The 27,976-nt window shown below is 30.8% G+C and overlaps 1 protein-coding gene across 2 annotated transcripts; it reads left to right on the top strand.

Moving 5' to 3' along the window:
- LOC134707925 (LIM homeobox transcription factor 1-alpha-like) lies at nucleotides 1-27,965 on the top strand. 2 transcript variants are annotated; one of them, XM_063568094.1, is made up of 9 exons: nucleotides 1-185; nucleotides 12,029-12,217; nucleotides 18,389-18,606; nucleotides 19,094-19,242; nucleotides 19,722-19,799; nucleotides 22,214-22,334; nucleotides 23,377-23,412; nucleotides 24,504-24,578; nucleotides 25,393-27,965. In XM_063568094.1, the coding sequence occupies exons 2-9, from the start codon at nucleotides 12,033-12,035 to the stop codon at nucleotides 25,575-25,577; spliced, it is 1,047 nt and encodes a 348-aa protein (XP_063424164.1). In that variant the 5' UTR covers nucleotides 1-185; nucleotides 12,029-12,032; the 3' UTR covers nucleotides 25,578-27,965. The 2 variants fall into 2 exon arrangements, with proteins under 2 accessions (XP_063424164.1, XP_063424165.1); XM_063568095.1 differs by having other exon boundaries at nucleotides 4-185; nucleotides 19,106-19,242.
- The last annotated feature ends 11 nt before the right edge of the window (nucleotides 27,966-27,976 follow it).

The raw sequence follows: 27,976 nt of genomic DNA, 5'->3' as shown, positions 1-27,976 counted from the left end.
GTACCTGTCGATCACACATGGGCAGATTGATTGACAACTAGTCGTCAGATTCAATTAGATTTCACATTTCCGAAATAAACATTCTTTGACAAGACGAAAAATTGACCTCGGATAAAAATTTCAAACAGATTCTGTAGTAAATAATTCAAGAAATTTACCCTGGAGCATACTTCAACAATTTGCAGGTAAATATCTTTTTCTTTTTAAATATTTTATCCTGAAGATGCATTTTAATGCACTGTTTCAATTGATTGTTTTATAGGAAAAAAAATAAACTTAGAAATGTAACAAAAAATTAAAACAAGTTAAAAGATATTTTGTTTATCTGTTTCTGGAAACAGACTGGAATATTTTTTGCTTATTTCTATATGTTTGGTTAAGTTTGTCTTTCTATTACTTTTTAAGAAAAAAATGATGAATCGCAAACAATAAATCCTGATACAGATGATATTAAAAGTACTGCTTTAATTATTCATTAAGAAAATATAATGGTAAGGTTTAAACACCCAATTTGAAAAAAATAAAATATTTGCCTCAATTTAATATTATTTAAATAATTTTTCATATTTACTGTATTTTTATATGTTTATTTTTTTTTTATCATGACACACTTTTGTTTCAAATTGTATAAAAGCTGAAGAGACAAATTGTGTGTTAAAATAATGCCGTGTTTAATATAATTGTTAAATCAAAAAGTAACAAGTTTGGTGAAGTTGTGGATCCGACATTAAATTCAATTACCACCAGTTTATATTGATGTCGACTTGTTAATAGTTTACTATTAAACCGTTTGAAAATTAAAATGAATTAAAATAACTTAAAATTAACTATGTTGTTTACAACTGTTCTGAAGATCTATGATCTTAAATTTATTCAGCAGCAAATTGTATATTTAAAAGTTTAGTTATATTACATAGTATTCAAACCTACATACACGAAACACATTGATATAAAATCCTCTGGAATAAAATGAAAAAAAAGTAAATAAAATATGCAAAAGAATATACAGTACAGAAACAAAATATTTTATACTAATGACAAATGTATAAAGAGTCATAATCTTTATTCGTTTATTTATAAGTCAAACAGTTCTCGATTATAACGTGATAAACACATGGAGAAGAAAAAAATCCACTCGTTTTTTTCCAAAAAAATTTCCTGGATATATCTTCCAGTGTATAAACTTTTTATTCCATGTACTTCGTCTGAAATTTGATATAAAAAATGTTAGATATGCAAGCTTGCATCCTCTGCGTCGTGGTGTGTGTGTGTGTTTCCTCGCCAAACATGAAAGCGATGAATATCAATCGGTCAAAAAACGGTATGACTGCTGATATGATTTCTTGCAAGTTGAAGTGTATTTTGTTTTTATATATTTAAAAGTGTGGAAATTATGTTTCTATGTTATAGTCAAAAGCATTTTCAAATTTTTTAAGATAGTATTATAATGTTTAAAATACTAATTTAATGTACCAATATTAAGCGGTGAAGAAATATCACTAGTAAATACAGTTGTTGCGTTACCCATTATCCAAGAAATATCACAATATGTGAGTGTTCAAATAACGGTTTTATTTATTCGGTTGAATTTTTGGAATTCCCAATTTACAATGATTTTAAAATAATTCATAGCAGTCATTCTACTAACGGGAGAATACAATCGGGTGTCGGAACACTTAACTAATAGTTATTGAACATTTTACAGTAATTAATTTTAAGATGCAATCTCTATTTCATCGATGAAATGAACAAAATGATATTTACCATTGAATAGTTCATTTTATCATCTAAATGGCCTTTTAATCACTTGTCATATTTTATGGCATGAAAATCAAACGAAACAACTTGCTTCCATGTTTGACAGAAATAGGAAAATGAACAAATTCAAATAATTGCAATTTTCACCTCATATCATGAAAGTATGTAAATATTTGTTAATTTTCAAAATAAACTTTGTGCATCCTAATCAAACATACAATTTGCATAAAATGTTTAACCAGAGTGTCCGTTCAATTAGTGAATTGCATGTCATAGTATCCTTATCGGTGTTTAACCGTACCTTTGTCGATAGGAAAGTTCTAATTGCAATTACAGTATTTTCCGACCTAACAATGTTATCAGGTGTTCTACGTTAGAATTTCCATCTATAGGTTATAAATATGCCACTTTGATAGTACTATCTTTTGATAAAAATAATATTATATTTTCCGTTCGCGTACTTTAAATGATGAATTAAACAGTTAAACAACTCGGTTAGCAGTTAGCAGTTTGCTAATTTTTCTTAATCACCGCTACTGTGAACTCCTCGAATAGAGTTGTACATGGAATTTTTAAATGTTTATCATACATGTAAGCAAACGAAATAAAACGGCGATAAACATTTAAGTCCGTATGCTTGCATGTAATTTATATTTCATAAACTCCCCGAAAACATTTATGATTTTATTTTATTTTTTATTACTGCACATAATAAGCATTACAATGAATTATTTTTTCTCAGCATATTCCCTTTTGTTGTTAGTTATAATTATTTTTATTATTATTATTATTATTATTATTATTATTATTATTATTATTATTATTATTATTATTATTATTATTTCTTAAAAAAAAAAGCTGTGGTGTTTACTTTTCGAAAGCATTGACTGAAGGCAGGTCGTTTTTTGTAATGTAGTACATTTGAAAATCCGATTCTATTTATCTAGATTGTCTTCAATCTACGCCTAAAAGTCTACTGAAAATGAGGTTGCTTCGACTATCACTGCACACATGACATGCAATTATAGTCAGTTTAACTTTGATATTTTTCTCATTCCGATAACAGTTCAAGTCATAATTCTGTCGAAATAATATTGGCTCCTTATTTTGAACAAGCAAATCAGATTTTTCTATAATTTCAAAATCAAATTGTCAAAGACGTATACCCCTATATTCATCATATATTTACTCCATGCTAATTCGCATTCTCTCAATAATTGGTTGACATTTTGGCAATTAATCATTTTGTGGAAACGTTTGAAGGGTTTTGAACATATTTCAAATAATTTTAAAAAAAAATCAAAAACACATAATATCGTGAGCGGATAATGCCTTTTTTCTTTTCGTATCATTTTTATTTTTTTGTATTATGCTCCAAATATGTTAAGTTTTGGTGAAGATTGCCTTAAAGCTCCAACAGTCTATCAATCCACTCATCAGATGCTTCATGATTCCAAGGAAAATCAGTATTGTGAACTTCTTTTTGGTATTTTGTATTTGTGTCTGTCTCGTTGACTTTAACCCCAAAAAAAAACTGAGAATGGAACTTGAGTATATGCTAACGAGACAACAACCCGACCATTTAAAAGCCGAAGGCCACTAATGGGTTTTCAACACAGCAAGAAAATCCAGCACCCGGAGTCGGTCCTCTACACAAAATTGTGTACTAGTTCAGTGAAAATGGGACGTCATGTACTAAACTTCAAAATATATATAATAATTTCTTTCCTTCATAGCTATTTTTGTTTTTTGTCTTTTCGTTCAAAAAAAAGGTAGAACATTGAAATTTTGAATCCGGAGATGGCTCTAACATCTGGTTATGGAAATATGGTGACCAGAAACGTCAAACATATAATGTTCTGTTTTATTCTGTGTCGGTTTATTAAAGAACTATTAGTTTTTACTCTTGTTTGCCATAACCAATTAAAGATCTGAAATATTACATACAAATACTATCAGTATAAAAATAAGACGATCTGGTACAAAGTATATTATCAACAAGAGACCACAATTTATTTACATATTGATTTTTATTTTATTTTATTTTACAATTTAAGGCCGAATAAAAACTTAAAAAGACTGGTCTACTCTTGAAGTCATTTTTGAATTATATTATCTAATAGAATGTTACAAAAGCATGTAATTCATTTCAGAGTGATTATTCAATCACTAAATTTGACTTGCATCTGTCTTTCGTTTAGTATTTGATCCTTTTATATGCTTAAGAATTTAACTTTCAATGCTTTGTCGCTGTGACAGGACTGAAGTCTTGCTGCAGTGTTAAAGCCTAATTGTAGCCATGAAAACTTTTAAAAGATGAACTTCTTACACGACTTTTGACCGTTTATTGTGACTTTCAACCAAGTAATGAGGATTAAGATCTAATCCTGAAATATGTTAATGTAGAATGAGACTTTGTAAATATGGTCATGAAATATTACCGCGTGTTTACAAGCCGTTGAAGATGTATTCAAAAGACCATAAATAGCTGCTTCTTTGTGCTGTATCGGCAATCTGCATGACGTCTGCTCGACTTCTGTATACAAATTATATGCTATTTGGAGACGTCGGTAATGCTTGTATATTTTAACTACATACGGGAATAATATAGCAGAATACATAACCATTAGAGTAGATTATTTTGTTTGATCCTACATTTAATAGTTCGAACAAGATAAAGGGTACTTAAACGGGCAAGTAGGAACAGAAATAATTTTTTTTTTTTTAGATTTTCAATGAAGAATAAAGTTGATGTGTTTCAAACTAAACTAGTATATGAATTACTATTATTGCCTGTACTTTCTTATTTTATTATATAAGATTGGAAGATTAGTTTCGCATTAGGACTTTTTTTAACAAACGGATTTTTAAGGAAGTTACAAGGTCAACCTATTATCATACTCACAGCTGCCGAAACTTATTTTAACTCGAAATGGCGAAATAAGAAGTCTTCGAACACATTTATATTTATACGGAAGTGTTTTTTTTTTTTAAATTAAACTCTATATACATGCACATCTTCTTAAAATTTAAGTAAACCAGAGAAGAAAATGAAAAAGACATAAAGTAAATAGTTAAATGGCAAAGAATATACAAAACGAAAGCGGATAGGTTCAAAATTAAATTGAAAGAAGAGAATAGTAGATAGAGTATGCCACCACCTCCAATCCACATCCTCCCAAAGAAGAAAAAAATCATTTTATACAACAGAAAGCTCCACTCGGGCAATTAATTAAACTTTGATGCTATGTACTAGTATGTTAGAATGTGGAAAGTTCTACAGAATAGAGAACAATAAGTCCAGAAAATAAAGAAAAATTGTCCAAAAAAATGGAATAGAGAAAATTAAAGAACATTTTGTTCCTCCTAAATCTTCCATTTGTATTCATATTGTTTGGTTTTGATTTTTTTAATTTTTATTTTGAGCATACTAACTCAAAATAATTTTGATTCACACGGTACTTACATTAACCGTTTAGCTTTCAGGGAAACTCTGTGTCCAAATTAGCTTCTTTTTTTTTTTTTTTTTATTTTTATGTCACAATTATCATTTTACTTAAATGACAATAAAGAATGTATATTATAACGATTTTGTTCTTATCATAACTGATTGCTACATTGAAAAGGCTATTTCTACCAAGCTTCGAAAGAAAGGTATTCTGGTTTGTGTATGTCCGCCTGTCTGTCTATTTACCCTTTCCATGACTCCATCCCTTAACCGAATGCTTATATTTACTGAAACAGAGGTCAATATGAACTTTTCGTCGCAGTTTCTTATGAACAACGGATCATAGCTGAATAATATGTTTTTATCAAGCTTGATGTGGGCTAGCGATGAACCACGTGTAAAGGGGAGAAGAGGACTGAATCGTTTAAGTTTTATGAATTTTGAGAAAATAATCAGCACAAAGAAAACTCTTTTGTAGATTCTGATTGACTTTAATAGATTAAAAACAAAAAGAAATTATTATAGTCACTATTGTTACCGCTGTATTTATCCGTATCGAATTATTGACCACTGAGAGTACGCTGCAAAGGATGTAGGGCAAATGAAATGGTTAATTTATAAAAACAAAAACCAAAAAAAACAACAGGTACAAATGATGGGTGTGAAAAACACACCAGAAATCATAGTCTTGTTTATCATACATCTGAGAGTACCTGTTTATACATTACCTGTTTATACATTTACTGCATCATTTGTTATCACCTTTTTAACGGAGAAAAAATCCTTACGTTATTTCTCTTCAACTTATCATTTAAGCTTAGAATGGTATGTAGTTATATGTTCGGAATCTTTTTTCAAATAGTCAAGTTAGAGGCCGGACAAGTCTTTCAAAGTTCTACGCATTTTCTTCTCTTGTGCTTCTATATGTTTCCTACAAAACGTCAGATAAAATGTCCAAGTTTTGACAAAAATGCATATCGGTTAAAATAGCCTTTAACGATGCAAATTGTGTATCCGTGTCTGTACAGTAAAATTAATACCAGTAATACTGCTCTTAAATATTCTAAAAGTTTTCTGTTTTTAAATGCAGTGTCAATTTTACATATATGAATACAATGTATGCTGTTGGACTATCAGATTCGAATGGTATTTTCAACTTAGGAGTCAGTACCTCGGTCCTAACATGATTTATAACAAACCTTTCGAAAATTTTCAAATTTGGAAATTATAAAGAAATGAATGAGGCAGAGTTAACCTTAGATGGCTTTTGGCTATGTTTTAAGACCGTTTTTGGTCATAAAGTATTCAAACTGTTTCGGTTCTGATATGTATCCTTGGGTTTGAAATATTCGGATTGGGTGTTCCTGATGAAGGGGAATCCCAAAACGCGATTTGGACTTGCGATTTTTATAAAAAGGTGTTTTTTCTTAATCACATGCATATTTTTCAGGAAATGTTGGGAAATATTAATCTATGAAACTGTTTCGTTTGCAGTTGCGGTACCATATCGTTGCATATATATATATATATCAGATTGTCATTATAAGCACTCTTTCTGAAAGTGATTTGTCAAAAAAGAAATAGACATACATGCACTCTTTGAACCTAAATAAAAAAAATCCATCAAAAAGAGTCATGAAGTATAGACTAGAATATTAGCATAATATTTATATTTATTGTGCAAGCACCTCAACAATTTAACACGCGATTACATGCAAAAAAAGTCCGATTTTAAACCTAAGTGCACACTTTAACGCCTGGTCTCTTCGTATGAAATACGTTTATTCTCATTGCATTTCAAGATTTTCGTAATCACACGGAAATGAACATATTTTTTATTTAAATATATATTTTCCCATGCTTTGAATTATTTTATTGTGATTGTGAAATCTACAAATCTGGAAAAATAATATATTTTTAAAGGAAGTGTCCTTTCCGTTTTTATGGTTGTTTGGTTTGATTAACTGTTTCTTACTGTAGAAGACTCACAATGAGTAAAGCAAACAACTCATTCGATATATACATCAGAGAAAAATAGTACACGCACAGCGAATATTCATATTTAAGCTATACAAACAAAAATAATATTATCATGTTGATGAAAAAATCGAAAGGTAAGGTTTCAAAATTCATACAAAAAAATAAAAGTATATAATAAATTTTACTAATTTTTAAAAACCAACCAAAACGTACCTGTAACATTTTTTTCAAACTAAAAATCGATTTTAATTGTATATTTAGCATATTTATAATTAATTACTTAAAACAGTTGAAATAAAAGTAACACACTCTATTGTTAATTTTGTTTGTTTTTATTTTCTTATACCACACTAATACTTATTGTGAAATAAGTACTCATACACCATGTTTTTGGTACATATTCAATACAAAAAGATCAAATGTGTTTACACCATTAAAGTTATATTAAAAAGTTCCCGTACTAACTTTACTAGCTACGAACACACTACTTAACCCTTCCCAAGCATCGGTGGTGGTAACCCAGCAAACAAATTCCGTAAAACATTTAATTACACGTCTGATTAAAATTGTATAAAGGTAAAGATTTTCACGCATATGTTTTACTTTGAAGTGATGATGACTTGCAAATGAAATGCTCACTGTTTCGCATGATACAAATCGTCTTATTCCAAATAATCAAACAATATCCGCTACAGATGCAAGAATATGGATCATGAAGTGCGAAATATTTAAATTCCCCTTTCTTACTATTTTCATAATGGATTAAGGAGAAGAATTTACGGTGTTACGTATCGTATCTATGTCACACATGATAAGTTTATAAGAGTGTGTGTGTGTGTCTATAATAAAAACGATGTGGTATAAATGCCAATGAGACAACTCTCCACAAGAGACCAAATGACACAGACTTTAACAACTATGGGTCACCGTACGGCCTTCAACAATGCACAAAACCCATATATACTGCTGTATATTTACAAAATTGCATCTCGCACTGTGAAATGAGCTAATGCTTCTGTAAAACTTCGTTTAGTGTGTCCTGCTACCAATTGGCAACTAGGTTTACTGGGCTCTCGCTAAGCAAATAAGGTCTTAATCTAGGCTTTCGACACAGTACATTATGTATGAGAGAGAATGAGTGCGTATACTCTTTTTCTCGGAATTATATAGAACGAGGTGTGTGCTCTAATCATTGCGAGTCTTTACAGAAAGAGAGATTTGTTTCAGTTTAATATCAAAGTTTCTAAATATTGCATACATGCATAGAACGACCTAAGCGTAGAATAACCTGTGTATGAACCCAAATATAAAATAAAACTTGTCATTAATTTCAAATAACATGTAATCACAGAAGTCTGTAAGACAGTGATAATTTCTACCATTGATCCAAATGTATTCTTAATAATTCATAACATTTTACAAATTCAGCCTAATCATATCTAACCTACGATAACACCAAATCAAATCGCCATCAGTACACGTGCGATGTGACAAATAACATTGTCGTCTGCGTCATGACAGTTTTCGTCGGTAATGCGTTTAATGCAATGGTCATTTTGACACTCCCCTCAAGTAGTGGCATTAGAGATTAATCTTTAAGAGCAATAATCGTGCGAATTGTGGCACGTGCATTGTCGGGCGTTATTGTATTTGCAAAATCATGCAGGTTTAAATTATGCTAATAAAACTGACTAAGATTTTGTCACGTGTTGTTATTTTCAAAAGTAGATTTACTGAAATTCATGGGGCTATGAAAAATCTTTGTCAGAATTTTGACATGGTTTTGAGTGCATGATAGGCACTTGAGAATTGATTAGCTATTAAGAGGGAACGTCACTCAGAGGGTTCAATATTGTTTATGACAAATGCCCTGAGTTATACATTTGTACTTGTGACAATTAGATAGTTAAAAAGTTTTGAGAGCCTTTTATCGATTGCTGATTTCAAATAACAGTCTTTAAATCTCTTATTTTTATTTCAATTGTTTATAGCACAATTTTTTTTCATCTTTTTGTGCTATTGTTCAAGTTTCACATTTTATTAAAGGACAACAGTAATTTAACGTGTGTTCTGTCAGACTGAGCATCTAATTAGATTCCCTTACAGTTTTGCTTTATTTTGTGTTTCTTTTTCATTTTTTCTTCTGTTGGGATAACTAAGTAGACTGTATGTTAACTTTAAATTACTGAATTATCACAGAAAACCACGCGATCTATTTGTACTGTGATGAATAATTGTGGGAGAAGCAGACGATAACCCAAACAACCGATGTTTATGACCGTTCTCAATTATTTTTACATATTTCAGTCGTCTTTGATATAAATATTGTTGAATTCATACCCTTTTCAGAACGGTGATTATTCGAATCTCACAGTTCGTAGCAAATGTCATGACAACCCAAAAGCAGTGTACCCAAGTTCCGAGGTAATTTTCATCTCGGAGCAATCGCGTTGCCTGGGAGTTGATAATCGTCGACGGAAGCTCGCCGAGACTCATACACTTCACTCTTTACCTTTTACAGTGAATAAACTTGGATATTATTCTCATATTATCACAAAATCATGAACTGAACTTTGAAAAATTATGACCACACAAGGTGAAAAGAAAAAGTTTTTTGATCTTCACAACTGCAGAAGTGTCAATATTTTGGTGCGCAGTGAAGAATATGAGGAGGTGTTCCCGTTAGCTGGGTGGTGTCCGTTTGAAAATTCATAATATTTAATCAGTCTTATGCAACGTAATGCTTCAATTATTCGAGGAAAATATTCGTTTTGTATAGCATCTAATCATCTATAACCTTATTATGCATCTACATGGATCATTAGGGGAATAACTGTCTCACGATATTTTATACCTTTTCAATAAACAAAAATTACGTTTTAATGACGTTAAACAGCCTCGCAAATCTCTAAAATTTACAACTTATTTTAAGTGCAAACCGTTGTACTTGTTACACTGTTTCACCTTATGTTCTTACCTTACAACTACTAAAATAAAACTACATGATGAAAAGTGGTTTGTTGAAAATAAAGGCTCTTTGCTGAAATCACTTAATTTATTCTTATTTTTTTCAAGATTTTCAATAACTTAATAATAAAAGACAATAGTTCGTTTATTAAAATAAATAAACCACATCTCTATCCCTGCTAAATTCTGCTTTTGTATCCTCAGACAATTATAACCATATACCTCGATAAGAGAATATAAAGACACTTTAGAATTCGGACAAGAAATATGATCTTGGAACTTTCATCTTTATACATTTTTGGAGAGACTTACAGAGTTACAATAGTTTGTTTAACAAATATTAAATTTTCTGAATCTCATAGTTTCTAAAAATGGTTTCACTATCTTTTGTTTCTCAAAAAAAGGGATTGAAAACAAGTAATTTCGCTTAAGTCCTCGTTTTAATTTTCTGAAATCATAAAAACAATTGAAATTGTAAAACCGTATTTGACAACCTGTTTGATCTTTCTAGAAATTTTATTGTTTACTTACTGTTCGGATTAATACGCTTTTTTTAACGTTCTTGTTTGTCTGTTCTTAATATTACTTATATTTCTTTTTTTCGGTCATTGTCTTTACCATTTTCAAAACGTTCGAGTTGGATTTTTGAATTCTTATGACATTGTTTAATGATTTGCATGCTCTCTAAAGTTTTGCAGGTCATCGTGTCTTGGGTGCAAAGCTGTTGCATACTTGATTACTTTTTTTCTCAAATTTAAAGCATAAACGATTTCTAAGTTCAATCAATTCAATTTGACAATTCTCAATAAACCTTGAAATAACTTATCAAGGTTGGGCAAGCAGTGCAATATCTTTTCTTGTGATTTTTAATTTAACGATCTCACACTAATTTTACATTATGTAAAACTGACCAACCAAAAATGTGTTCTCGTTAAATCACGGTCACTTCTCGCGATGTTTAGGATAATCTCTTTGTTATTGTTTGTTTATTTTTGACGTGTCATGAAGAGCACCTTGTAATCTTTGACGTCCACATTTTAAGCTTTTTATTTCATGTTCTGTTGATAAACAACTTGTTTCAAAAATTCGTTTTGTCAATTTAAGCCTTCTTTGTTTGTTTATGGGAATTCAATTTTCACATTTTCAAACAGTATAGTTATACTGTAACAGTTAATGGTAACCTATGTTTTTTTTAATTTTGATTTAATTTTATTTTTACAAAACAGATGGGATAATTTGAATAATGAATTGTTTATTTGATTTTTAAAACACCAAAACTTTCTTAAGACAGTGCAAATATTATAATGTTAAGATGCATTATGAAATGAAATAAAACAAATGTTTTTCACCTCATCTCTCTCTTAAAAATCTAATTGAATTAAGCGATTAGGGAAAACATTATAAATCGATCGACAAAACATTGTTTATATGTTTAGAAGTAAATGAAAACTGCTTTTGTTATAGGAGCATAAAAACTTTACATTATTTTTTTTCCTTAATAATTTTCATAACAATTTTTGTTTTAAAATTTTAAGGATAAGCAAAATTTACTGAAATTTCATCCTTGCCGTACGAATAGCATTTGTTTTATATCCAGAACAATTTCTGAAAAAAAGAAACAATTGTCCTCTAGGTTTTTAAGAACAGAGGTTAAGAAGAACCGGATTCAAAGTCAAGGGATACGTGTTTTGGGAACCGAAAATGGCTGTGTATTATGATGGAACTACTCTCAATAGCGATTTTATAGAAATACAAATTCCTAATTAATAAAGCCGCTAAATCATACGTGGATGCAAAATTAGATGAACCGTTAACAAGAACGAGTGTTGAATTACATAAATTTTAACATGTGTGGTTTTTTTTCCTTTTTTTCAGAGGAATGCCAGCAGCACACAAAGAGATCTGTCCAGGATGTCAGCATCCAATCGAAGATAGATTTTTGATGAAACTTATGGACTGTTATTGGCATGAACAATGTGTACGCTGTTGTATGTGTCAGATGGCTCTTACCAATTCATGCTTTTCAAGAAACCGGAAGCTCTACTGTAAAGTTGATTACCAAAAGTAAGGAAAATTTAAATAGCCTATATTAATATATTTACCAATATTCATTTTATTCCAAATATATATTTCAGTCATATTGCTATCTGTCGTCGTTAGTAAATTGAACGCATGTCATGTATAAACCAGTATGTCTGTCTTGTCGTCTATTAGTTAAGGGAGCAACCATTTGACTTAAAGTGGCTTTGTTTTCTGTCATCTGCTTGGCAATTTTTTTTAAATTAGAAAAAAAAACATTACCCCCTTGGAGATAAATTATCGTTCCATATGATGTTTCCGAAAAACCCTATTTTAAACTTTGACCAATTCTGTTAAAACTTAACTTAACAGGCCTAAAAAACTTTCCCTCTGTATTATGTTCTTTTAAAAAGTTAAAATAATCATAAGCAGACAAGTAATAAATCCCCCAAAAATTATGCCGAATAACAAGACAATTTGTATTTGTAACTATTGGATCTATGACAAATATAATGATTGTTATGCGAAATGTCTGAAACCCAAAACTTTGAAACACCTAGAAAAATAATAATACTTCTCTACATACAAACTAAAGATGATAGTTTCAATAATTATATGGGCGATTTGAAGACTTCTTTTGAAAATATAATTGATTATGGGTAGAAAAATAATTTATTTGTCGATTCTTTTCCAAGACTCACTCAAACTGTCGTTCTAACCATTCCATTTTACGACATTTTGCTACAGCTTGGAATATCTGATTGTTTTTATACGCATAATGTTGCCATTTTTATTCAATTTTGATGTTGATTAATCACAAAAAGTCAAATAACAAACTCTGCAAGCGACGTTGACATGATTTCATAGCAATTTCCCTGTCAACGCTGCTAACAGACTCCTACGAAACCAACGATTCAAACGTCACGGTAACCCAGACTAAGAAGTAATGTTTGTCGATTCAATTAAAGGTTTGGTGTATGATCTGAGAACAAATTGTACGAACTATGTTTGTAACAAGTTAGAGTAATTGTTTGGGAATTTATTAATGTTAATAAGGGCAAATTTGGCACGCGACATCTGGTAAAAGTTATTAAACTGCTTTATCGACGTATTGCATAAATCCCGGAATCTCTGTTGGGACACCATCGATTAAAAATTACCGGATATCAAAACCTCTATCAACAAATTATCTTTCAGCCAATAAATCGGTTTACTGTAAGAGATATTCAGTAAAAATTATTAAGCTGCGCATTTTTATATCTAAGGAAATGATAGCTAGTCAATATCTAAATATTGAAAGGGCTCGAAACTAATGTTTCTTTAAACCAATGTATATATGATCAATTTTTAATAAAATTAACACGAAGAGTTAAGTAAATGGTCATAAAAATGACACCGTCCTATTGGTTTATGCAGACATATTCGTGAAAGTGACCTTTTACTTTAATAACGAGTTTGTTCTGTAGTGATACGTTTTACTCTTCAAATAAAGCAATTTTAAACACATGGACTTCCGTGATATTCATTACCATGTATTTACTGAGGCTTCTGTCGTAATCTGTACCTGTACGTAGACCACCCGATGAATAACAGTTAAATTAAATTCAATATGTTACAGCTAATTTAAATGATAATCAATTTCTTTCAATTTTGTTGTGTAGCGCTTAGGGTATTGAAAAGTGAAGGAAAAAAACCCACACAATTGGAAGGTTTCTAACAATAAATCGTATGATAAGTCATATGTGTACGCATCACGATGCAAACATATATCGGTGCGGGCGTATTGCATCTACGCCAATTTTAGAAAAAAAATCAATCCTCCCATATTCGCCACAAGGTTGTATTTCATTTGCGCCACAAGGTTGTAGTTTAATAGCGCCACAAGGTTATATTTCATTTGCACCATACATAAATACTCCATTTTGCTCCATTTCACACACAATACAGGTTTTCTTCACGATATCTGGTACTGAGTTAAAATTTATTTCATACTCGGTTCATTTTTTAATCTTTCAAAATTGATTCCAAATTTCAAACCTCACAGCTGTTTGTGTGTGTTTTTGGGTTATAAAACTTGATGTCGTTAATTTGAACATGTAACTAAGTAATAGATGCAAAATCGGCATTTTCATAGATTTTGGTAAAATTATATGATTGATTAAAAATAACAAAAACCAAGATCATTTCAAACAAAAACAAAAAATAATTATGTGTCATTTGGTCTCTTGTGGAGAGTTGTCTCATTGGCAATCTTACCACATCTTCTTTTTTATATTATCCTTTTCATGCAGTACTCGGCTAAGTCTTTTGGTTAATCTATTCCCGTAAGTCGACTACCAGTTTATTCACTGTTAATTCAGTATGTTACAACAAATGTCTGCCATGTTTGTTTTCGTATTATTCGGTTTGTTATACATTAGATCGTTAGTTTTCTCAATTTAATAGTTTCATAGTTTCAATGTCAGAGCCTTTTATAGACTACTGTGTCGTATGGGTTTTTCTCCTTGTTGAAGGCTATATGGTTACCTATAATTGCGAACATCCACTCAATTTGAAATTAGATGGATAGCCAGTCGTCTCATTGGCAATCATACTACATCTCCTTATATTTATATTTAAGTTTAAGAGAGATATTGTTAGAAGATTTTGTTACATGGATATCATTGCATTATATGACAGGATTTTCTACGCATGTACAATATCTGATATTGTTATTGACAAGGGTCTGGATTGCGTTTTTACAAAATAGCGAATAATTTGCCTAATAAATTTTAAAAAAAGACAAAATAAGGGCAAAAATAATTAAAGAATAAAAATAAAAAAATAGCGAGGTTGTAAAATGTTAAGAGTAGGGAATAATATGTTAAATAATAAAAATCAGAGAAAAATGGCAAAAAAAAATATTAATAAAGAAATGAAGACAACCCATCCGCACCATCCTTCATTATTCTTAAGACTAAAACTATCGTTTTCAAGATTTTTATATTATTCATCTTTTAATTAAAGGTGTATTACCTGTTTTCCATTGTTGTTTTAATTTGAATAATTCTCGAATCAATTGGTATTTCTATAATTAATCTTAGTACATTACCGGTTTATTCATTTAATATTTCTACCTCTTTCTTTTTTGCATGTCTTTATAACTTAAACAACGTCGGATTACTTAACGTTTCCACTCCGTCTTTGTTCTGACTCGATTAATAATGGAAAATGGGAAAACGGTATAAAAAATGTTTAATAAATTCTAGAGGTTCTGAAGGCCTGAAGAAAAATAGTCGCAATATTGAAGAAGCATATTGGATTCTTTTCGTCTTGGCTTTTGTTACTCGAGTCTTAATTGTTTTTTCCTAGAATATATTAAGACCGGGAATCATTGACAATTTTAAATTATGATACACAGAAATCAAAATAGATTGTTTTAAAAGCTAGACGTCATTGGTAGTTTTTTTTTTAATATAGGAAACCATTCTTTATCATCATCCACATATATTTTCAAGTTAGGGTATAGCTTTTGGTATTTTGGAGTTTGTCGCTATAGGATGACAATAAAGCCGTATAAAACTAGATCCCCCTTTCAGCCTGGCTGAATAACAAGGAATGTGTATAATTTTTATAGTAAACTGGTCAGAATTTAAGACTTTTAAGTTATAGATATTTCATTTTTTTTAATGTAGTTTTATTGTGTATTGTAAATAATCATGAATACACAATAAAACTACATAACGAGTCTAGTAGTGTGCTTTGATATATTTTTTGGTTAATGTCATTTATACTTTTAAGTATAGCTACATATGTGTGAAACAACAATATAGGTTAAATTGCAGTTGAAATGACTGCATGAAGACAAACATCGTAGGATGAAAAACAGCTGGCATAATCGTGAAATAACTTCGCCGTTTCTGATATTTTTGCAATCAACAAACAAACTGTGAAATATACAATGAAGCTCACTGCGACAATCGAAATTTTGAAACAAAATAATTAGTGTATTTATTTATTTATTTAAACAACCTTAAAATGTGAAGTTAACCCAAAAACATGACTTTATTCCTGTACACCAGCATAGTCAATGTTTCTGTACAGCAAACGAAACAATACTTTTTCATTAAAATTGGAAGTGATAAAATGTGTATGCATTGTTTTTTTATAGTTAAGCTTTGAGTTCTACTTGCAAATACCCAGATTCCAATTGCGTATCTATTGGAAGATTAATTTCACTACATTCAAATACATTAGGCGTCGAAAGGCAAACCAAAATAATAACAGGAATTCAATTTTATCTTGTCTATGTGCTTTAAGTTGATACATTTGGTTCATTTATTGTTTTATTTTATCATTTATTGCATGTACAAAAAAGAATTGTACGAATGAAATTAAAATTACAATGTACCTTAAATATTGTTTAAAAATTTCAAGAAATATTCTCTAGTAAATTTTTCACTTATGTAAATGGGCAGTGTTATTTAGTACTTTCGTATTAAGGTGTAGTTTTCCTGTGAAGATGGAAATTATTCGTGAGATTAGGTTGACTCAATCTATTAAATGACAGCTAAATTCACAGACCATAATGCTTTTTATTTAGTTAAATGTATATAACATGTTATCTAATTTGACGATTAAGCAAATACACCGTACCAAATCTCTGGCATACAAAGAATAAAAGTTAGAAACGAGATGCACCCTAAATTAGAGCACATTTATCTCTGAAACATAATTAGTCTTATTCAGAAGTTTTAAGTCTCTTGAATAACATAATTCCTTCATTTTCCGTATCAAACACCTTAAAACTTGTCTCTATTACAAAACACGCTAATCCGTTCACGCCTTTTCACTGAAGAACAATGGCGGACATTTGAGTTTCCGGAACATTTGCAGGATTTCAATGGCTGATCATTACGACTCTGATTGTTCTTTTCTATGACAGAAATAAATACTGCTTGAATTTGTTATTCACAGTTAGTTGATCGAACCATTTAGTATTGACAAAGAACAAAGAAAATTGTAGAAATCGGCTTACTTTAGCCTGATAAACAAGAACGAGAGCTTTTAGTTAGAAAGTTACATTGAAAAGCTAGCAATAGATTCCTGCGATTTACTTCCGTTTTACTGTTTCAGTGTGAGTAAAAAACGTTGTCTAAGCTATTCGTACGTTAAAACTAAATGCAAAAATGATTCGGTCTCACATAAAAGCTTGATTGAAATTGCTTAATTTTCTAGAAACGCTTTCCAGTTCGTTAAGACTGCGGGCGTTCAGATCATTTGTACGTATTTTGTTGTTTTTGAATTTTTATTTTTTTCTCTGTTATGGTAAATCTATTGCATCACGTCTTTTGATGTTCAAATGCAAATGAATAGAATTTGTGTGCTGTGGCTTAAATGATGCGAAATGGTTGTCATTGATTTTTTTACATCTCCAATAGTTTTTGAAAATAATAAAAGAATTAAAGCTTAATCGGTTAGCATAATTTGTCAAATTCAACGCCAGTCATTCATTAAATCCCTGAAAAGAGCAATCAGAGAGGTTAGAACGAGATCAGAGTTGTTCAGTCACTTGGAAACTGATACCATCAATTGGACCAAGAGGAACAAAATAGGGACTTTGACATGCTTTGTGTGGAATAGAAAAATACTATAACAAAAAAATATAACTCTTGAAAACCATGACAAGAATGATTAAAAAAATATAACACGAAACGCAAATATTATTTTTTTGTAGTTATAAAAATCATTTTGTTTAAAGCAACAAGGTCTCTTTTTGCACTAAACACTCTTTGTGGTGAAAGGAAGAATACATGTCAGAAATTTTTTTAAATACTGTTTCATAGTGAACGATCTTATTCCCTGAATTTTTGGTCATCGGATGCCGGTTTTTTTTAATTCTATGAACATGAGTGTTTCGATCAAACTAACTATCGGACATTATTTTCGTTGTAAAACATACGTGCAAGTTTGTTCCATATTTGTAAGGTTGCGGGATTGCAAAAAAAAAACTCAAGACAAACTATTACATTGTAAAAATCGTTTGGACGTTTTAACAACATAACAATGCTTACATAGGTGTTTTATTCCGGGTGAATAAGAAGATGCAGACATCTGCATTTATAAGTCAATATGTATTGCAACTTCGAATATTTGTCCATTTCAGACACATTATTCTATGTTGTTTAATGGTCATAGGTTTTATTATTTCTATAAACCTTGATTTGTTAATTTCAGATTATTTCGTGGAGCGTGCAATGGGTGTGGATTGCACATTTCTCCAAATGAACTAGTAATGAGAGCTCAAGGATACGTTTATCATCTACAGTGCTTCGTTTGTATAGAATGTGGTCAGCCATTACAAAGGGGAGATTACTTTGTCATTCGGGATGGCCAGCTCTTCTGTCGCCTGGACTTTGAAAAAGAATTCCATATGTATTCCATGAGTCCGAAAAGTAAGTTATGTAAACAAAATTCTGGTGATTGTATAGTTTTTAGTCAACCTTCTTTTTTTATATACTACATTAGAAGAGTATCATTTTAAAAACTTATATATGGTTATACATTCAATTCTTATCCGGCTTTATTGCCATTACATTATGTATATGATGTATGTGACGCATATCAAAATGACAATAAACAATATCAACAAGTGTACTATGATACTGGATTAAGGTTGCAGCTGACATTTTAGTCCTGACTACCATGTGCAAAGTCAGTCTCGGTTTCAAATTCATGTATTTAGATTATCTGCCCATGTTAATTTTGAGTTATTACCGAATCCATAACTAAATTATAAAGGCTTTTTTTTGTTTTTTGTGTCGTTTTTGAAGTTTTTAATTAACATATACATCAATAAATCTCCTTTAATAATTTTATGTTTTCTGTGCTGTGGAAAGTATAAAACAGGTCATTTGCACACTATAAAATGAGTTAAAACAGGTTACATTTTAGGTGACGATAGCGATGATTATGATGACGGGGAAAGCGATGGAGGTAAACACCCAAAAAGACCACGGACAATTCTTACAACGAGTCAAAGAAGAAAGTTTAAATCAGCTTTTGAAATGAACCCAAAACCTTGTCGAAAAGTAAGATTTATTTACAAATTAACATCGATAGAACAAACGATTATATAAATTAATTGAAAATGACAATATGTATATTTTTTCTCCTAATCTTCAAAAATATAAAATATACATATTGTCCACTCGGTAATGTCTGTGCACATTTCATACGGAACACATATTTTCATAATATGTCAGCCAAATCAGTTTGAGGGGTTCAAATAAATAATGATTACAGACGAATGCTTTTGTTTTCAATAGTCCGGTCTGATCATTGAGGTATCACAGACACGCTTCCCCTTTCCCTCTCGAAAGGATGTTCCGCAGCGCTTCTTTATTTTAGTAAACTGAAAGTGTAAATTTGATATATTTTACTTACTTAAATGCTGATTAATATTTTAAAGTACTGATTCATTTTAGGTACTAATGAATATTTGATTTTTTTTTATTCCCAAAATTAGTAACAAATATTTTTTTATTAGAGTCTATTTTTTTAATTTTAGGTGAGGGAACAGCTAGCGGCAGAGACCGGTTTAAGTGTGCGTGTCGTTCAAGTGTGGTTTCAAAATCAACGTGCTAAGGTAAGAACAGAACACAAATGTATATAGCTAAGCGGTAGTCTGTAAATAAATAGGTTTGGATAAGTTATTACATGTTGAGTATTTGAATATCCACAAAGTTTTGAAATGGGTTTTTAAAGTTTAAACATAGGTGGAAGGATAGCAAATTTTTATAGGAAATAGCACTAACCAAATAAGAATACATTTTAACAACTGAATATAGTATTGGTATATTTGCTACATCTGGAGAGAGAGAAAAGCAATAGAAAAAGGCACCTATGGTGCAATAAAAAAACATCATAAAAGTTATAAAGTAAACAATGCTTAAAAAGGCTCCGTGTTGAAGGCCGTACTTTAACCTATAATGGTTTACTTTTTAAATTGTTATTTGGATGGAGAGTTGTCTCATTGGCACTCACACCACATCTTCCTATATCTATTTAAAAGAAAACTACGATTATAAAAACAACACTCCACATTTCATAAATTAATAAAACTAGATTCCGACCACTATGTTTTTGTTTTTGAAGAAACAGAAATGTACTTCTCAATTCTACTATAAACAACAATAGAAGTCGAGCATTTGTTTACATAATAGAAATGTACTTTTCAATTCTATGATAAGGGGATTGGTTTTGTACAATCGGTCAACATGTCTATTTCATAGTATATAATGCCATACTAAAAAGGCTACGGTCGCGACCACATCGCCATTGTAGTTAACACTTACAAAAGACCATCTGCATCTATGATTGTACGGTTTCAAAGTGTTTACATGTAGAACATTGCCATTCGAAAAATTAACATTTGACTGCGATTTCCATGCAAGCGATATGTGTGTACGTGTCTTAACCCAGCATAATGTTGGTCAGATCAAAAGTTGAGAAATTACAATTGTTGAACATAAAAAACTAAATGGGCCTCAATATTTTTAAAGATCACCTTTGCCTAGGGAGTTGCAACCTTAATTTTAGATGCGATATTTTGTGAATGATAATATGGTTATGCTTGTATTTTGTTTATGACTGTTTGTTCTACCCCAGGAATCGATTACTTTAGCTGTATTTGGCAAATCTTTTAGGAATGTTGGTCCGCAATGCTCTTTAACTTTGTACTTTATTTGGCCTTGTTAATTTTTTTAGTCGAGCGCTACTGGTGAGTCTTTTGTAGACGAAACTCGCATCTGGCGCAATTACAAAATTAAAACCCTTTCTTAGCTTCCTTCTGGCAACCTATGACAAATTAATTGTTGTTTAATCTCTCTTTGGTGAGCAATGGTGAAGGATATATCCAAGATTGTGCATAGAAAGTGACATATCGGATTTTTTTTTCTTATTTCCCTTCAACTAGAAACAGAAAAGCACAATGAATTTACATATTAATACATGACGTAACATTTGAGAGAAAATATAATTTAAACACACAGGCAGATTACAACTTTGAGAAAATGAAATATATTTGTCAGAAATATAGTTCAAGAGATACATTGTATTTTGATTTTTTTGTACAGTAAAACAAAACTGGACAAGAACAGTACTTTTAAAGAAAATGAAAAGTTGAGCAATGAATGTGCTATAAAAATTACTAAAGACCAACTCTGTAAAGTACAAATATAAAATCAAGGAGATAACTACCTACCAGAGACTAACGTAATTTGATGTAAGCGGCTAAAGGTCGCTGTACCTTGTTACCTTAATGTGTTGAACTAATGACATTTAATATTCAGCTTACCTGTACTTTTGCAATTATTCTAAATATCAAAATAAAATTAAACATATGAATATATTATACAGAGCTTATCTTGTAATTTGTTTGTGTAGTAGTATAAGAGCCAATACACCAATGTGAAATTTAACGAATGCTGATCTTCGTTTTCGTTCGACGACGGTGGTTTTTAACGACCACAGGTAGTCAAGGTCGTTAATAACCACAAAAACGAATATCAGAATTGTTATTAATGTTGAAACCAGGACACTCCAGTATACAATAATTATTATCCGGGCTTTTGATTCCGAATAACCTATAATATATGAAAGTCTTAAATATATATACAGTGTCTAAAATCTAAATCAAGTGTTTTCCATCTTGAAGGTCAAACAATAAAAAAAAGATTTGTATCCTTGCGTTTGTTAACTGAAAATGTGCTATGTGTCGATCCGATGTGTCAAAACTTTTTCAAACTGATTTTTACAGTTTGTTATTATTTTGTGTTGTTACACAAGGGTCCTAGCTTAGGGGAGGATTGAGCGCTATATATATATATATATACATATATGTGCCTGCCTTAAGTCACGTCACAGATTTGAGGCTAGACAATAATTTGACTTTTACATATCTATATATATTTATCTAAGGGAAATATGAATTCCTGTCCCCAAAAGATTACTGCATTTCTAATCATTTCAAAACTAATTAAAATTCTCTTTAAAATTCAGGTGAAAAAGATCGCGAGAAGACAAAGCCAAGATGGCAGTAGTGGTAAAGGCAATAAGAACAAAAATGGCGATTCGAAGAAAGAAAAATCTGAAGGTTATAAAAGCGATGATAGTGATCCAGGTAAAGTATTCATGGGGAAATAATTTTAAGTAGTTAACTTAAATTTTGCTTATTCTTTTAACAGTCCAAAATACAGCTACTGTACTGTGGGACAACCGAAATATTAAAACTAACACAAAAACGCCATGTCAAAAAAATTATTGACAAAAACACAAACCAATGACAAAATTAAAAACAAAAATAGCAGTACGAATCCCACTTAAAAAGGAAAGTTGCTACGTAGTAGATAGACTCAAAATGGTGCAAAATGTCATTTTAGTTCTTCATCTGTTCGTGCCAGACAGAAACCAACTACAACGTTGGACCTCGTTCCCCTGCTTAGATTATATACACAAACGGGGGAAACTTGTTTATAAGCACTTAAACCTCCATAAAGCTATGTTAAATTCCAATCACACTAGACCAAGCCCATTCCACTACGATAGTAACACGTTCTAGTTACGATATTGTCACAATTTTGCTTCTATAAGTCATTAGAACGACTTACATGATCTTTGCCCACGTCTACCAAAACCTTCTCGATCGCATTACTATCTCGATACTAGTCTACTACGATCGAACTACAACTATACAGCGTTTTCACTGAAATCTCCTCTATTGTCTTTCCAATTGCATGTGACTTTTGCCATATGTTTCCCAAACAATACTTCTACGCTCACCCTGATTTTTCTACGACCTTAATACGCTTCTAATACGACTAGTTTTGGCTACGACTTGTCTACGAATGTTTTAAGCATGTTCAAAGTTGGTCCTTCGTGGACTTCCATGACCACGTCGACCTCGGTACGTCCTCACTGTGACCTTTCTAAGCCTTCCAAAATTTGTCAGGATGTAAAAAGGGAAAGAAGTCCTAGTGTGATAGGGAATTAGTCGTGATTAAAGCATTATAACAACTGCATTCAGGTAGAAACTAAATATTTCAATAGTATTTGATTTGTTTTTACTAATTTCATTCCTAAAATTATCATTATTATTATTAATTTTGTTTTATGCATCTGCTTAAATGATAATCTCTAAAACTATTTATTTTTATTTTACACAGATAGTAATGGTCGACTGTGTGACGTTGATTCCATAGGTAAGAAACTCAAATTACAGGATTAAGTTAACAAAAATAAAGGAACTCTGTTGAAGACCGTACGGTGACCTTTAGTTGTTAATTTCTGTGTCATTTGGTCTCTTTTGGAGAGTTATCTCATTTGCAATCATACCACATCTTCTTTTTATACCACCGCTTTAAAAAAAAAAGGGGGATATACTGTTTTACCGCTGTCTGTCCTTCCGTCAGTCCGTCCGTCCCATGAATATTTTTCGTCGCATTTTCTCAGGAACTACAATACAAGGATTTCTGAAATTTGGTTTCAGGGTTTATCTAAGTCAGCTATACCGTGAGATGCGTTTTCAGATTGATCACTTGACAAATTCCTGTTTACCGAACACTTGCATATTTTTACACTATTAGTATTATCCACTTGCGGCGGGGGTATCATCAGTGAGCAGTAGCTCGCAGTTTCACTTGTTTATATCTATTTAACTAATAGAATACAAGTTTATAAATTGAAACAGTATAGTACTAGTACATCAATATTGCTGGACATGGGATTAATGTGCTTTAATTAAAAATAAACCAATTTTGAACATTAGGCGAACGGCACTTGATGTCCATTTAGATTGTTCGCATAAAGTAATACAGTGAAATAACTGTAAGAACTGTGCGGCGATTCTTACGTTTATGTTTCTTCAAAATAATATATAAGTCATGCAAAGGAAACATTGGGTTTTAAAACAATGAGACAGTAAATAACAAAAATATAGAACTCCGAGCAAAATTCTAAACGGAAATTCCTTAAGCAAATGGCAAAATAAAATCTCAAACACATCAAACGAATGGATATCAATTTTCATATTTCTGACTTGGTACAGGCGTTATTTTATTATGGAACAGTTGACGTACTTTTTGATAAACTAATAAAAATTTAATTTCATGTATTTTCTACCATCATGCTCAATTTAACAGCAGTCATTTAAAAATACAAGACAAAAACAACCATATTATTAAGAATATTTTTACAAACAAAATTATGAATGTTCAGACACTAAAATTAGATTGTTCAACTATAATAACGCCAGTTCTTTTTCTTGTATCTCAAATGTCTCATTTTATTTTAGTATCAATGAGTTCAGACAAACATCACCATGGTAACGCAGAACAAATATCACCATTGCCTGCCAGCGAATATCAGGGTAATTATATCAGATTTTGTCGTGATTAAAAACTATGATAGAGTATAAAAAAAAATTGTTGAATGATATTGAATCTTATTCTAAAAACAAAGTCTATTTTAAACAAAATTAATTAATTTCGTTTTGGTATGTGTTTGAAGTTATTGCATTGCATCCAATAAATATGAAAATAACACTAATAATGTGTATGCAATCGAAGCGCTTTTCTCGGTTTACCTTCATCAGAAGTGCCAAAAGACAAAATTATTTAAGTCAAGGATGGATAGGTACCGAAGCAATCGAAGATCTATATGGCCAAAAGGGACATGAAAATATAATATCCAATAGATATAGGAAGATGTGGTATGAGTGATAATGAGACAACTTTCCATCCAATTACATAAAAAAAATCAATCACAATAATAGATAAAAATTGCATGAGGGAGCTGGAACTTTAGTTTTTTGTCAAAAATTATAAATTCATCAATGGTTAATTAAAAAGAGATTGTTATGTTATTACTTACGTCAGTGTCGAAGTATTGACTACGGAGGTGGAGATAATATTGGGGGCAACACAAAATAGTGTAAAATGTTTATTAGGTAGACAGAACTAACAAAGATATGATCGGGGGTAGTTTTCAAACTGCACGGAATGAAAACATATCATAGTATCAAGTAATTCCACTTTCAGTCAGTAAAAAATCAGAATTTGCATAAATTTAACACTTACTGTAAATATGACAGAATTAAACCAGATGTCTTACTTGGCATGAAAGGAAAAACAATTCAACCTATTCTCTTGAATTAAACGACATTTTTTTATCTATTTTTTTAGAATCAAGATTTGATGAAATGGACGATTCGAGGAGTGTACGGCAAGCCATGGAAGACAATATCAATTGCATCGATCAAATGTTCATGACCGATTCACACGGACATTCGGCTATGGATACCGGCAATGTCTTAAATCCTATTGACAAACTATATTCAATGCAAAACTCGTATTTTAGTGTTGAATGATATGGAACTGTGATAAGATATATATTTGTATGTTTGGTAAAAGAAGATACATGTAGTTGACTTCCGAGTTTACTATTTTAAAGACAAATGATTCTGTGTTTTTATAGAACTGGGGGTATTTATTCAGTTAAAAGCAATATAATGATCTTGATATTAATGTGCAATTATGTGATATATTCTGTCTCAAAAGGATTGTAGGTACTTTCAATGTTTTTACCCCAAAATGGAAATTACGACATGTCGTTGGTTGAATTCCAATTGTTTAAGACGCTGTTAGCCAATCACAACGTTTTTGGTGTACGCTTAAATTGACGCTTTTATAAATATTATACATTTTGTGTATGCACTAGCCTATTAAGATGTGTGCAACTATACCGATAAACGATATATACTAAAAAAGTCGAAATAATATCGTATCGAAAGACAAATATTTCGGAACTGCAAGTGGTTTTCGCCAGTGCCCATCAGATATTAATATTTATATGAACAATTGTGGTCCTAGTTTTTTGTATCAAAATAAAATTGTCCAGCAAAAAAATAAATGTTCAATCTAATAGTCAAAAATGTTTCCAACAATGTATTTTTCATTAGATTTTTAGTTTTGAATAGGCGGTTTCAGAGCTTATTGCATTCTAGCTGGTTATTATATCCAAAGGCATACACCAACACGTTGCGATATGCTTTAAAAAAAAAAAAGGTACTGAACAATCGAAAAACAACCAAAAACGTAACGTTATTTTCATTTTGGTGTAAGAACAATGAGATTGTCCTTAGTCCTTCAGATTTAAGTAGGTGAGAATTTGATTAAGGTATCAAATCACTAGTATGTTTGTTTAATAGGCACATAATAAGCTTCTTTGTAACTCTGATCAATTCTGCTTGCGGATGTTCGCTCCTCTTGACTTGTTTTTGAATTTTGCCAGATATTCGGAATCCTCTAATCATAAAAAAATAGAGGTGCAACTTCCAATGGTTTTCTTTTCCAATGTTCAATGCAGTAATAATTTTTTCAAAGTTTTCTTCGGATGTTTTTATAGCTTGGTAGTCCGCGAAGGTTTCTCATGAAATAAGCCAGACCAGTAAATTGATATAAAGAAATGAATTTATTATTATGTACCATGTGCTAAAATATTGAAGTGTAGACTCCATAGGTATTTTGCCCATTCTTGACATTTGAATGTACCCGTTTACATTATAATTGAAGCATAAAAACAATACCGTTTCTTTAATTGCTGTTTAAAAAAAACACTTTTATTTGGTGTATTAGAAGCTAAGCTTTAAAACAATGCTAGCATACAAATTCATATTTCATAATCTCAGATCATTTTAACTAATCATAAATATGTACGTAAAATGCTATCAAACATCTGGCTATCAGCGACCATGATAAAGGTAGATTCAAATGTCAGTTTCGGACGTAGCGAAAATTGTTTGTCTTTTTTAAAAATGAATTAAGAAAAAATAATAAATTAGGCCATAATAAATAATAGGTTTGTTTGCCCAAACGCTACCTACCCAGAAAAAAGCTGCCTGCTCAAATTCTTTTATTGTCCTGATTTAAAGAAAGTTTTTTTTGATCAAATATGCATGAAGACTAATAAACACCTGATACTTCAATTTCTTTTTTTGAAGAAAAAAAAGAAAATGCCTTTCTACCTACTCACTGTCTCAACGTCTCGACCTTGGGTAGGGTTTGGGCAAACCAAAATATTTTTAAGTGTGGCCTTACTGCTTTTTCTTTTTACGAATTTGAACATCACCCTCTGCCCTTCCTTATTAATAGATGTTGCCGCCTCAGTTACTGCCACTGTGCCCGTCAATGTGTCCGTTTCTATATACTACATTGAAATTTATTTAAGAAAGAACAAATCAATTTCCATGTACATTATCTCATTCCTGGAAGTTTGTTTTCTACGCATTTTCATTTTGTTTAATATTGTACATTCGACTAATAATTATGTTATCAAACACATTATGGAAGTTAAAAATGCATTTCGCGGTTTTACTTTTTTCATATATATAAAAATTCCAAACAAAAAACCGTGAGCCCTCCCCTCTTTTGAAGTAAAATGATTGCTGCCTAAACAATTTTAAAATATTTCATACTTTGAGGGAACTGGCATCTGGAAGGGTATAAATTAGACAAAATTTACAAGATATATTTAGACCCGTCAACAATGAGCTAACAGATCAATAATGTTATATCCTATATTTGCTTTTCATAAGTTCTGATTTTTGTTTAGTATTTGACATTGAATTAAACCAATGACTTAATTTTGTATGGTTTGTTTTAATGTGTTGGAAAATAAAAATTATATTGTGCTTTATTTATTTTATATTGTTATACAAATGTTGTCACGAAAATTTGAATAAAGAATTGATATTTTATTATGCTTTTT

This window comes from Mytilus trossulus, chromosome 2 (genome assembly GCF_036588685.1).
Source record: "Mytilus trossulus isolate FHL-02 chromosome 2, PNRI_Mtr1.1.1.hap1, whole genome shotgun sequence".
NCBI lineage: Eukaryota > Metazoa > Mollusca > Bivalvia > Mytilida > Mytilidae > Mytilus > Mytilus trossulus.
Note: the sequence above shows the minus strand (reverse complement) of the source record. Positions and strands in the feature narration are given on the sequence as shown.

What these genes read in the sequence shown, in the direction of transcription:
- LOC134707925 (XM_063568094.1), top strand. Translation starts at nt 12,033, where the DNA reads ATGCCAGCAGCACACAAAGAGATCTGTCCAGGATGTCAGCATCCAATC. An exon ending in AAGCGATGATAGTGATCCAG is followed by an intron (nt 22,335 to 23,376) that starts GTAAAGTATTCA and finishes TATTTTACACAG; the next exon opens with ATAGTAATGGTCGACTGTGT. An exon ending in GTGTGACGTTGATTCCATAG is followed by an intron (nt 23,413 to 24,503) that starts GTAAGAAACTCA and finishes ATTTTATTTTAG; the next exon opens with TATCAATGAGTTCAGACAAA.